Source organism: Oncorhynchus nerka, linkage group LG3 (genome assembly GCF_034236695.1).
Source record: "Oncorhynchus nerka isolate Pitt River linkage group LG3, Oner_Uvic_2.0, whole genome shotgun sequence".
NCBI classification, from domain to species: Eukaryota; Metazoa; Chordata; class Actinopteri; order Salmoniformes; family Salmonidae; genus Oncorhynchus; species Oncorhynchus nerka.
The window spans coordinates 29000963-29013930 of record NC_088398.1 but is presented as its reverse complement, the minus strand read 5'-3'; the positions used below and the strand labels follow the sequence as shown (position 1 = coordinate 29013930).

Sequence of the window (12968 nt, the reverse complement as noted above, 5' to 3'; positions counted from 1 at the left end):
GGAAAAAGAGAATGTGTCTGAATACTTCCCGAATTCACTGTATGCATAGACTATTTTAATGTGTCCATTTAGGCAGCTACCTGTGCTTATCTTGTTGTTGTATGTGCGAATGCTGACCATATTGTAACTAGACAGAGATGCGTCACTCCCTGAAGCTCCTCATCCTAAAATAAACATAAGAGCACAGCATTTCCAACCTCACAGCCAGAAGACAGATCCAGTTAGAAGTGAGGCTAAAAAGGGTCATGGCCATTTCATCAACCATCCTGCCCAGCAGCCTAGTGCTGCAACTATTCCTTCCTTCCTTCAGCCTCTCTTCCTCCTCTTCTCAGCCCATTCAGTCCAGCTCAACATCTCATTTTCAACCCACAGAGGCCCGGAGCTTTAGCCCCGATCAATGTGTCTCTCCCTGGACATAAAATGTTAGCTGAGGTTAGTGTCAATGTGTTACGCTCCACAGCTTCACTGGCTCCATTTGTCCAACCCTCCTTGGGCAAAAGGGTGGGAGAGGGTGAGATAGGGATGAGAGGAGCTGAAGGGACACAATCTGTTGGTTGGCTATATATTTGTTTGTTTTTCTTTTTTATATATATATACTGTACCGGTCAAAAGCTTGCACACACCTTCTTAGGGTTTTCTTTATTTTTACTATTTTCTACATCTACAACACAAATGGAATCACGTAGTAACCAAAAAATGTTAAACAAATGTATATTTTATATTTGAAATTCTTCAAAGTAGCCACCCTTTGCCTTGATGACAGCTTTGCACACTCAATAACTTTTATAGTTTCTTAAAGTGCAGTTGCAAAAACCATCCGGCGCTATGATGAAACTGGCTCTCATGAGGACCGCCACAGGAAAGGAAGACCCAGGGTTACCTTTGCTGCAGAGGATAAGTTCATTAGAGTTACCAGCCTCAGAAATTGCAGCCCAAATAAATGCTTCACAGAGTTCAAGTAACAGACACATCTCAACATCAACTGTTCAGAGGAGACTGCGTGAATCAGGCCTTCATTGTCAAAAAGAAACCACAAATAAAGAAACCACTAATAAAGGACATCAATAAGAAGAAGAGACTTGCTTGGGGCAAGAAACATGAGCGATGGACATTATACCAATGGAAATCTGTCCTTTAGTCTGATGAGTCCAAATTTGACATTTTTAGTTCCAACCGCCTTTGTCTTTGTGAGACGCAGAGTAGGTGAATGGATGATCTCCGCATGTGTGGTTTCCACCGTGAAGCATGGAGGAGGAGGTGTGATGGTGTGGAGGTGCTTTTCTGATGATACTGTCTGTGATTTATTTAGAATTCAAGGCACACTTAACCAGCATGGCTACCACAGCATTCTGCAGCGATACACATCCCATCTGGTTTGCGCTTAGTGGGTCTATGATTTGTTTTTCAACACGACAATATACCAACACACCTCCAGGCTGTGTAAGGGCTATTTGACCAAGAAGAGTGATGGAGTGCTGCATCAGATGACCTGACCTCCACGGTCACCCAACCTCCACCCAATTGAGATGGTTTGGGATGAGTTGGACCACAGAGTGAAGGAAAAGCAGCCAACAAGTACTCATGTCTGTTGAAAAAGCTTTCCAGGTGAAGCACAGCTGAGTGTGCAAAGCTGTCATTAAGCAAAGGGTGGCTACTTTGAACATTTTTTAATCTAAAATAATAGTTCAGATTTTTTTTAAACACTTTTTTGGTTACCCCATGTACATTATTCCATATGTGTTATTTTATCATTTTGATGTCTTTACTATTATTATACAATATAGAAAATTGTACATATAAAGAAAACCCTTTAAGGAGTAGGTGTGTCCAAACGTATGGCTGGTACTGTTTATTCCTTGCTGCACGTAAGCGCAACATTATATTGTCAATTAACAAGCAATTTTGAAAATAATTATTTACAAAAATGACTGACTGCTTGTTCCTTGGTATGACTTTGGGAGATTGTGTTAATTTTTTTGATTTAGTAAGAAAAGTTGTATTCATTTTTTCTAAGGCCTTCTCATTATAAATCCTACAATAGCCACCTGTTTGTAGAAGGCCGTGTTGTGCATATCTGTAGAAATAATATCATTTAATTGAGAAAATTGTAATTCAGGTATTTTGCTGGTTATTTACAGAGCGCTTTATCAGAGGGTGACAGGTGTGTGGGTGTGCAACCTTGGAGTCAGAGAGGAATATAATGTGGGAAAATGTGGATACCCAAACTCCTTACCAATGGGAATGTCATTAGGACCAGTTTATCCTGTTAACAGGCTATGCACACATTCATTCCCAAACATCTTTGAGTCACATCTGACTGTATTAATCCTAACAACCTACCCCAGCTTTGGAGAAGTCTTTGTGTGTGTGCGCGCATGTATATGAGTGCTCGCGTTTGAGAGAGAGAAAAATAAAGAGTGAGAGAGAGAAAAAAAAATAGAGAATGATTGAACGATATAGAGGTTGGCTATTATATTTATCTGTATTCTGTTCGCCTTCCTTTCACCTCAACCTTCATTCATGATTGTCTTTCTCATCTAGTTCCTACTGAGAAGGCTGCTTTTATAGCTTCTGTAAAGAAGAAAGCAGTTTTAAGTTAGCAGACAAAGAATTTGCCAACATGTTTATGCAAATTTGCTACCATAACAATACTTTTTACGGTAATAAAATAAGAAATGTGTGTCTGGTAAACCTCATGTCTGCTTGAGCTAGGCTATTTACTTTAAAATACCATAACATTGACAGGTCTAGTGGGTCTATCCAACTATCCAAAAATGGAGTACATTGCTCACAAGGGGCCAGATTATTCCAGGTCCTCCGAATAGTGCCGAATCAGGGGACCTGTTTAAAGATTGATGTGGCCAATACTGTCGTCCCATTTCATTTTTCAATATACTGTATCTCAATTTACGATTTATGAAGGACATTTTGATGATTCGCTATGCAGTTGTCATCACAGCTCTCCATTATTTAATGTAGTGTGTGTGAAGAATACACTTGAGCACTGCATACAGCCTGGGCGCACCTTTAAAAATAAACGGATGCTTTCAATGCTGCTTTCCACAGCAATATCCCATGTATTACTCCAAATGAATGTGCTGTGATAAGGACAGATGGAAACTGCTATATTGTTAGTTGCCATATGTGTTCAAATCCATGGTATTTATTTGTGCAGTCATCTGGATAAAATCCCTATGTTAATAGTGTTTTGACGAAGTTGCAAAAGTAACCATGTGTTTTGATTGCATCCTAATTGAATTGATGAAAATACAATGAAGATGTGTCAAAGTATACAGAGATTAACTGCAAATAATGACACATGAATCTCAGGATTCTGAGAGTAATTATCAATATTTGACAGGCTACATGATCAGTGATCCATTTATTTTCTTATAGACAAATAACAATGCAAAATACAAAACACAAACCATCCAAACAACAAGAGCAGTTTTTACAATGCAGAGAACTGCAGAGACCAGGTTGCACAACATTGCTGAGTGAAGAGAAACTGTATACTGTACATAGATTTCTTTCTTTTTGAAATCACACCACAACATCATTTGTTTTACAGTGTCCATGCTGCAAACTCGCTACCAGGCACCACTCCCTTTTATGGTGGAAACTGTGCAGCAGACACAGTAGATGAAAGTGCACATACCTTCTCTGAAACATACTGCAGTTGTAGTGTTACCAAAGAAGAACAGCGTAGCTCCACATTGATCGCTCCATAGCAAAACTATTGTACATTGATTGGAACAAACAATTACAACTGAACCAAACAAACAACGGTATTACGCAATTAGCTCTACTGGCAGACAATTTAAATGGGGTAAAGGTACGGATTGAAAACAGGTCTTGAAACATACATTGAAAAACATACATTTCTCATGGTACCGAACAATCACTTGCAAGCATTTTTACAGCATCCCAAAAGGGACAGAGAGGGCGTTTCATCAGTATAAAATAAACAGCTAAGAACTGTATCTTTTTTCTTGATTTGAATTCTAAATTCAATCAATGCTCGTTCCTTTTATGCTTTATCTTTCTGTTTTTTTAACACTGTGCCCATGCTTTATGGCTGTACCATGACACACCAGCCTACCACAAATCTCCAAAGTAGGACACTTTGGCATTGATGAATCCTCTAATCTCGCCTTTGCTCTGTAGCAGTGGTTCGCAAACATTTTATATTCCCGTACCCCTTCAAACGTTCAACCTCCAGATGTGTACCCCCTCTAGCACCAGGGTCAGCGCACTCTCAAATGTTGTTTTTTGCAATCATTTAAAGCCTGCCATACACATACTATACGATACATTTATTAAACATAAGAATGAATGTGAGTTTTTGTCACAACCCGGCTCATGGGAAGTGACAAAGAGCTCTTACAGGACCAGGGCACAAATAATAATATTATAATAATCAATCATTTTACTCTTTACATTTAACATTTACATTTAAGTCATTTAGCAGACGCTCTTATCCAGAGCGACTTACAAATTGGTGCGTTCACCTTAAGACATCCAGTGGAACAGCCACTTTACAATAGTGCATCTAATTATTTTAAGGGGGGGGGGGGGTGAGAAGGAGTACTTTATCCTATCCTAGGTATTCCTGAAAGAGGTGGAGTTTCAGGTGTCTCCGGAAGGTGGTGATTGACTCCGCTGTCCTGGCGTCGTGAGGGAGTTTGTTCCACCATTGGGGGGCCAGAGCAGCGAACAGTTTTGACTGGGCTGCGCGGGAACTGTACTTCCTCAGTGGTAGGGAGGCGAGCAGGCCAGAGGTGGATGAACGCAGTGCCCTTGTTTGGGTGTAGGGCCTGATCAGAGCCTTTATTTAGCCATCTTACATATACAACTTTATTTGTTCATCGAAAAAAATGAATAACTCACCACAGGTTAATGAGAAGGGTGTGCTTTAAATGACGCACATAACTCTGCAATGTTGGGTTGTATTAGTCTCAGTCTTAAATCATTTTTCACACACAGTCTGTGCCTGTGTTTAATATTCATGCTAGTGAGGGCCGAGAATCCACTCTCACATGGGTACGCGGTTGCAAAGGGCATCAGTGTCTTAACAGCACGATTTGCCAAGGCAGGATACTCTGAGCGCAGCCCAATCCAGAAATCTGTCAGTGGCTTCTGATTCAATTCAATTTTCACAGAACCGCTTGTTGCAATTTCGATAAGGCTCTCTTGTTCAGATATTGGTAAGTGGACTGGAGGCAGGGCATGGAAGAGATAATGAATCCAGTTGTTTGTGACAGCCGTTTCGGGAAAGTACCTGTGTAATTGAGCACCCAACTCACTCAGGTGCTTCGCTATATCACATTTGACGTTGTCCGTAAGCTTGAGTTCATTTGCACACAAAAAAATCATACAATGATGGAAAGATTTGTGTGTTGTCCTTGTTAATGCAGACAGAGAAGAGCTCCAACTTCTTAATCATAGCCTCAATTTCATCCCGCACATTGAATATAGTTGCGGGAGGTCCCTGTAATCCTAGATTCAGATCATTCAGGCGAGAAAAAAACATGAGCCAGATAGGCCAGTCGTGTGAGAAACTCGTCATCATGCAAGTGGTCAGACAAGTGAAAATGGTGGTCAGTAAAGAAAACTTTAAGCTTGTCTCTCAATTCAAAAAATCATGTCAATACTTTGCCCCTTCATAACCAGCGCACTTCTGCATGTTGTAAAAACTGATGCGTTGTGAAACAGTGTTGTTTGATGAAGGTGTCATTTTTTTGGCCTTTCCCCCAGGATTGTACCAGCCATATCCACGGCAGCAGGTAGAATTAAGTCCTCCACGATAGTATGTGGCTTGCCTGTCCTAGCCACTCGGTAGTTCACCATATAAGACAGTATCTGTTGTTCATGGTATCTGTTGCTTTTATACATGTCTTACTACTCAAAAGTCGTCTTAATTCTCGCTCAAAAAACTCCTGTGGCTTATTTTTCAAATTGGCATGTTTTGTTTCTAAATGTCTGCGCAAGAGTGAAGGTTTCATCGAGTTGTGAGATAGTACTTTTGCACATATAACACACTACGGCTGAGGAAAGGCACTACTCCCAATATAAGTGTAGTTCTCATCATATTTGCGTCTCTTCTATGGTCCAATGTCCCTGTCTGTTGTTCGGTGCTTTCCCGGGTAAGGGGGCAGTAGCTCTTCGGCTGTATCAGATTCACAACTGTCAGTGTCCATGCTAGCTGGGCTAACAACAAATGTAGAATTACTGATGCTAGCATTGGATGTGCTCGTGGAAGCAAAACAACTTGTGTCGTCGACAGGTGCAGGTGTAGTACTGCTGGTAGTAGCAGTACTACCAGTAGAGCTGGTATGCGTCTCTATGGACGTGGGCCTTACTTTTTGTAACTATTTATCCATTTTCAAACAAACGGAATGAGCAGCAGCTATGTTTGGCTACATACGGACCGTTAGTGGAATTCCCGCGAGAGAGTAACGGTTAATGTGATTGGATGTTCATTATTTGACTAGGCTACCTGTTTTTGACATTGTGTTGTTATTTCGCTGAACACTAGACGGTTTAATTAAATTTTTGGCAGTGAAACGAGGTTTCTCAGGTGAGAAAAAAACCTCACCCAAATATATAGCCCTGTTGTAAAATATAAATGGACTGTTTGAAAATGTGAAGAATTTTGTATCTTTTTTTATTTAATGTGAATCCCCTTTTTATTTGGCGTACCCCCGACAGCATTGCGCGTACCCCAGTTTGGGAATAGCTGCTCTGTGGGATGTGCTTGGGGGGATCCATTAAGGGGAAATGCTACCATCAGTCTCTGCTTTTGCAGATGTCAACATAATGTTTGGTCTGGTCATGTCAGGCCCCTGACCTAGAGACAACCAATCAACCACCCAGGTGTCTGAGTCATCAAATAACTTTCTCATTATGGACTCTGGGCCTTTTTGATTGAATCCACACCACAGTAGTCCATTATGGGTACAGCAGGATGTTTAACCATGCTGCATTTTTTTGACACTAGCCCCTGTGGAAATTTCTATATCAGGTGAACCTTTTAGCCAATAAGGTTACTATACATTTTTGACACTAGCCCCTGCAGAACGTTCCATATCAGGTGAGCCTGATTTATAGTAACCAATAAGGTTACAACAAAGTCAAATGACATTGAGCAATCAAACGGATGAAAGACCTGGAGTGTCATTGCTTTGCTCTCAGTCCTTTTCATCATCTGTAACCTTGAAAGAAATTTCATCCCACCTCGTCTCTATTTCCCTGACAGGCGGGTTTCAAAGCAATGTGTGATATTTACACTCCTCGAGCAGAGATGGATTTAATACTCTGCCTCCTTTGAATTTTGCCTTTGAAATGTGGTCAGTGATCACATTCTCTCTATGCTGTTTTCAAACATGCAAAGTAGCAGGATGGTTCAAACAACTATGGCCAGACAGTTTGACACCTCCTGTAGAGTGAGCTTTAAAAACACACACACACACACACACACACACACACACACACACACTGAGTACCTGGCCTAGACTTCTCCAGATAAAAAAGAGGGATAATATCTTTCCCTTTTTTCCACTCTACAGAGATGGAAACTGTCGCTCAGTATGTGAAAGCAGTGAAAGCAGTATTACCTGGCAAATTGAAATCTGTGTGTCACACAATGTTTAGGACTGATTTAAACAATGCCTAAAATTGGGTGCTTTGTGCTAAGATGGCTACAGAGAGGGGAGAATATATTTTCACCATGCTAGATAAAGAAATTAAGCATTCCTTCCTCTATTAACAACACATTTTTGGTATTTAATGTTTGCCGTTGTACTGCTGAAATATTAGAGCAATTCCTCTGCAGAAAATGAATTATGGAATAGAATTCACAAACTAGAGCCTGAATGGATTTACTTTTTCTGTCAGGGAGTGCTAAGGGCAACCCTGCCTGACAGAGAGGGGTCCTCGAATGACATCCTCTTGGTGCTGGGCAGGAACTGGTCACTGGGTGTGGGCGTGGCCAACTCGTCCATCTCGGTAGTAAAGTGGTCAGGGCTCTCTCCATTGGTTGTGTCCTTGATGACGCTGTAGGTCAGGGCCGCGCTGTAAGACGCCGGCTTCTCCAATCGCTGCGGACCGCAGTGACACAACTTCTTGAAGGAGGTGCGGAACTTCTGAGACATGGCGTTGTAGATGACCGGGTTGACGGCACTGTTCAGGTAGACGCAGATGCGGCAGAAGAGTACGAACCAGTGGTCCAGGTAAGCCTTGTCCAGGAAGGAGTTTACCACCACCAGCGTCCGGTAGGGCATCCAGAGGAGGGCGAAGAGTACCACCACCACAGCTAACATCTTAGTCACCTGACAACAACACATGGAAGAAAATCAACAGACATTTTCATCAAAAGACAGGGGAAAGAATAGAATTCAGCTTGACCGCTGTAAAAAAAAAAAACATTTTGACACAAACATGAACAATGTTCTGTTCCTGCTGTGCAAAGAAAAGTGGTTAAAATGGGTCAGAGAGCACCCTCTGACAATTAATATCAACCACAGACTGAAGGGACGGACAAAACAGCATCTGTAAGACTAAACCAACAGAGCCTAGAGAGCAGTTTTAATTACAAATATAATTATGATGTGATAATGTTTACATTAAACTCTATCATACTTATTTATGGTGTGAGGTCTCATACCAGTGATATGTCTCTTATTGGATAGGGCCAGGGAGCGACTATCATCATTACCCGAGGAAGATTCCTGATCACTATCCTTATTCAATTTTGATCTTTTGAGGTAATTCATCAGGCCCTGGTAAGTGGCATGGATGGCACTGGTTTCCATTCATCGCTAGGCCAGTTAGAGATGCGTGTGTTATGTCAGAGCCTTATCCTGACTTGTTTTGCTAAATGACCTAGCAGTGAGCACAGATCCATCATCTGTCTTTCTTGTCTATGCCACTGAGACAGAAAGAGCCCAAGAATGGCTTGGTCCATGTACAGACAAGGCTGAAGATGTGCAACCAAGGTAACCTAATTCATTACAAATAAAACATCTAAGATGTCTTTAGTGCGTATGTCTTCACACCCCAGAGTTAATGCTTGGTGGAAGCACCTTCAGCAGCCCTTACAGCTGGGAATCATTTTCTCTAATATTCTACCAACTTTGCTCAACTCTACAAGCAACATACATGTACAGTATATCTGTGTTTTTTGTCAAAATTGCTTAGGCAATTTGGTTGGGGGTCATTGATGGACAGCAATATTCAAACCTGGTCTCAGATTTTCAAGCAATTTCATTCAGGACTGAGACTGGACCACTCAGGAATACTTAACATCTCTTGGAAAGCCATTCTGGTGTGTCTTTGGCATTAAAATGTGTGTAATTGTCCCGCTGAAAAATAGAAGACTGAGGCGGTTTTCCTCTAACCTTTTTACCTGGGCTTTGCTACTTTCATTTTTATCAGGGGTGAAGGTACTATATATATAATTTCGTACAGGTAGAATTACATATATAATCCCTATTCAATTCATAGGAACTCTGTGGACCTATTAGTAAAAATCTGTCGTTTTAACTTTTCAAATGCATTACCTTTTAACAAAGAGTCTATTGATGCACCCGCGCATCAATCTAAGTAACCAATACAAATCTGTCAGTTTAACCTAGAGATTTCCATTTTTTTGCATGGGCTGCATCTCAATTCACCGCATCCGCCTATGTCAGCCTTATGCATCTGTGGTAGATGCCTCCGCATCTGCGGTGGAAGGTGGGCGAGATCATGACTGGTTATGTTAATGCCACATTAACCTGGAACGTCTAAGCCATTTGGGGGGGGGTTATTTGATTACTTCAATTACTTCAAAGGGCTCCTGTAAGCCTGGCAACCTGCGCATGTTACATACTGACCAAACCGGGCGCGTGCGTACGTCCGCAGTGTGCCATCGTGCACACATAGATTTTGTTCCCCCACACCAGAAGCGATTAGGACACGCAGGTTGAAATACTAATTTGGGGACAGTTCGAAAATAATTAAACATTTATGGCAATTTAGCTAGCTAGCTTGCTGTGCTGGCTAATTTGTCCTGGGATATAAACATTGGGTTGTTATTTTACCTGAAATGCACAAGGTCCTCTACTCCGACAATTAATCCACAGATAAAACGGTAAACTGAATTGGTTTCTCGTTATCTCTCCTCCTTCCTACATGCTTCTTTTTCTTCTTTGGACTTTATATGGCGGTTGGCAACCAACCTTACGGTGCATTACTACAACCGACTGGAGCGTGGATGTCAGTTCATCTGTCAATCACCCACGTGGGTATATACTCCCAAAAACCAATGAGGAGATGGCATGTTTCTAAAAACCAATGAGGAAATTTGAGCGGCAGGACTTGCCATTGAGCATCACAAAAGGAACCGTGAGCGAGCAGTATGGGTGTAATGATTGAATAACATGTATGTGTACACTGATTTTGCGTCGCATGCTAATCCACTCTAAAATAATTCCCACATTCATACAGTGCACTGAGCAGTGGCCATTTGATGAATGGAAAGAGACATCTGTTACAAATCACCCAAAAGTGTAAGGAATTTCATTCTGTGATTGTCATTCATTAGGCCTACACTTGTAAACTGTCCAGTCGCATCTCCTTCTCGGCCACTCATCTCTGCCCTCACAAAATGTCACCGTTATCGTCGAATCACATCACATTTTGCGGCGTATTCTACAAGTTTTCTAGTCCATTCACTCATTTTCACGAGGGTGACATGCGTTAATGATAAATAGTAGTGTAATAGCCTAAAAGTTTATTGGCATCTTCGTTTTAAATATTGTGTTGGCTCATGTTCAACCGGTATGGTGTACATGTATCCCAGTTTTTATTTTGCCGGTACTCTGTCTCCAGTACCTGCTGGTGACAAGCATTCCCATAACATACTGCTGGCACCACAATACTTGAAAATCCACTCCATATAGCAGACCGCTCCCTTTCTTCAGATAGCATGCTCAGTCTCAGGTGCTGTGTATGCTCTATATGCGTTACAAACTACATCATTCAGTGACGTGTGCTGTCAGCATAGCGGTGAGGCTTTATGAGTCTATATTAACGTGGTTCGTTGCATGTTGACTCGCTCGTGCTGCACACTGTAATCTACTTATAATGATTACCCACTGGTTGAATTAACGTTGTTTCCACGTCGTTACAATGAAATTACATTGAACTAACGTGGAATAGATGAGGAATAGACGTTGAATTGACATCTGTGCCCAGAGGGCAAGTGTCCACTTCTCTCGGATGTTATCATACACTCTTAGAAAAAAAGGTCTTAATTATCTATAACCTAAAAGGGTTATTCGGCTGTCCCCATAAAATAACCCTTTGAAGAACCCTTTTTGGTTTGAGGTAGAAACCTTTCCACACAGTGTTCTACATGGAACACAAAAGGCTTCTACCTTGAACCAAAATGGGTTATCCTATGGGGACAGCCGAAGAACCCCTTTGGAAGCAATTTTTGTACGAGTGTACAGTATATTCTTGGAATGAACACCCCAACTTCACGACATATCATACCAGTGCAATTATAAAACTGTTGAATTCATAATCGAATTATACTGGAGTCACACACACACAAACACGCTGTAGTTATTACACTGTAGATACACGTTATAAAATAAACTTTAAAACAATAGTGACAACTTACCTGCCTGCGAGAGCGGGCAGTTGTGCTACAGGATGAATTGTTGGTGCTCATCATCCTATTTCCTTGGCATGATTCTTTTTTCCACTTTTTTGTATTTTCCTTGGGGTCTGCCGGCAATGGGTTGAGGAAAAGAATTCTAGCGATAAATCCATACAGAACAGTGGCTAGCATGAGAGGCACCACATAGAACACGGCAAAGTCAGTGAAGTAGATTGGCAGGTAAAGATTTCTTGACACTTTGTATTCGCATGAGACCAAGGTAATATTGTCGTAAATCAACTCTTTCGTGTCAGACAGATAAAACCACAAGGCGCAGTAGAGCGAGGTAAAAGCCCAAACGACCACTATGATTTTCTTTGCTCTTGACAGAGTGCACATAAACTGCGCTTTTATGGGGTGGCAGATGGCTATGTACCGCTCAATGGTGAAAGCGGAGATGGAGCATGAAGACGCGTTGATGCCCAAGTACTGGAAATAAGTTATGCTAAGGCACCCGACGTATCCGTACACCCAGCCTCCTCCATACAAACTCTCTGTAATATTCGGCAGTCCCGCCGCAGTCAGAACCATCAGGTCGGCCACCGCCAAACTCACCAGGTAACAGTTGGTGGGTGTCCGCATGTGTTTGGTTGTAAGAACAACTAGTATCACCATAACGTTTCCAACTATTCCTATCCCACAGATGAGGATCACAAAAAATATGCTGACCACTTTGTATTCCATGCTATAATCAGTCCATGGACCAAGCGTCTGGTTATCTGGATTTGAAGTAACATTTTCCATGGTTTAGTTCTGTACACTTCACTTGGAGGAGTAATTCATTTCAGACATAGACTTTACATTTAAAATAGCCTCGAGAGCTCCATTTAAAAAATCTATTAGTTCCAAAACGAAGTCATTATTCAATAACGTTTTTTGTATTACTTATCCAAAATAAAATGTAAATCATTTCATGAGGTTATGAAAGCGATATATCATATAAAATCAAGCAAAATATATTCGATTAATACGAAGACCAGGTTTGGATTTTGGTGTTGTTTACCCATGTTTTAGTCCTCTTTAGGCACGAAGTTAGGCAAACTGACAGTATAAGCAGAGGTAAAGTAAAGAGGTGTGACATGTCGTGCGCTGCTCCAGTCTAAGACAGCCTTCTCATTACGCACAGAGCTCCAAACAGCGTTTTGACTGTGGCTCCTCTCTACCAGCTGTTCTGGTAGTAGTGTGGTTGTAGCCAACAGAAAAGCCCTGTATGCATGCATGATAGAGCAGGGACGTGAATTTTAACAATGGACATAAAACA

At 41.4% G+C, this 12968-nt stretch overlaps 1 protein-coding gene across 1 annotated transcript; it reads right to left on the bottom strand.

The window, feature by feature from the left end:
• Nucleotides 1-3353: 3353 nt before the first annotated feature.
• LOC115115058 (thyrotropin-releasing hormone receptor-like) lies at nucleotides 3354-12524 on the bottom strand. The gene is made up of 2 exons (XM_029643529.2): nucleotides 11669-12524; nucleotides 3354-8330 (listed from the first exon to the last, which is right to left on the bottom strand). The coding sequence occupies exons 1-2, from the start codon at nucleotides 12449-12451 to the stop codon at nucleotides 7893-7895; spliced, it is 1221 nt and encodes a 406-aa protein (XP_029499389.1). The 5' UTR covers nucleotides 12452-12524; the 3' UTR covers nucleotides 3354-7892.
• Nucleotides 12525-12968: the final 444 nt, after the last annotated feature.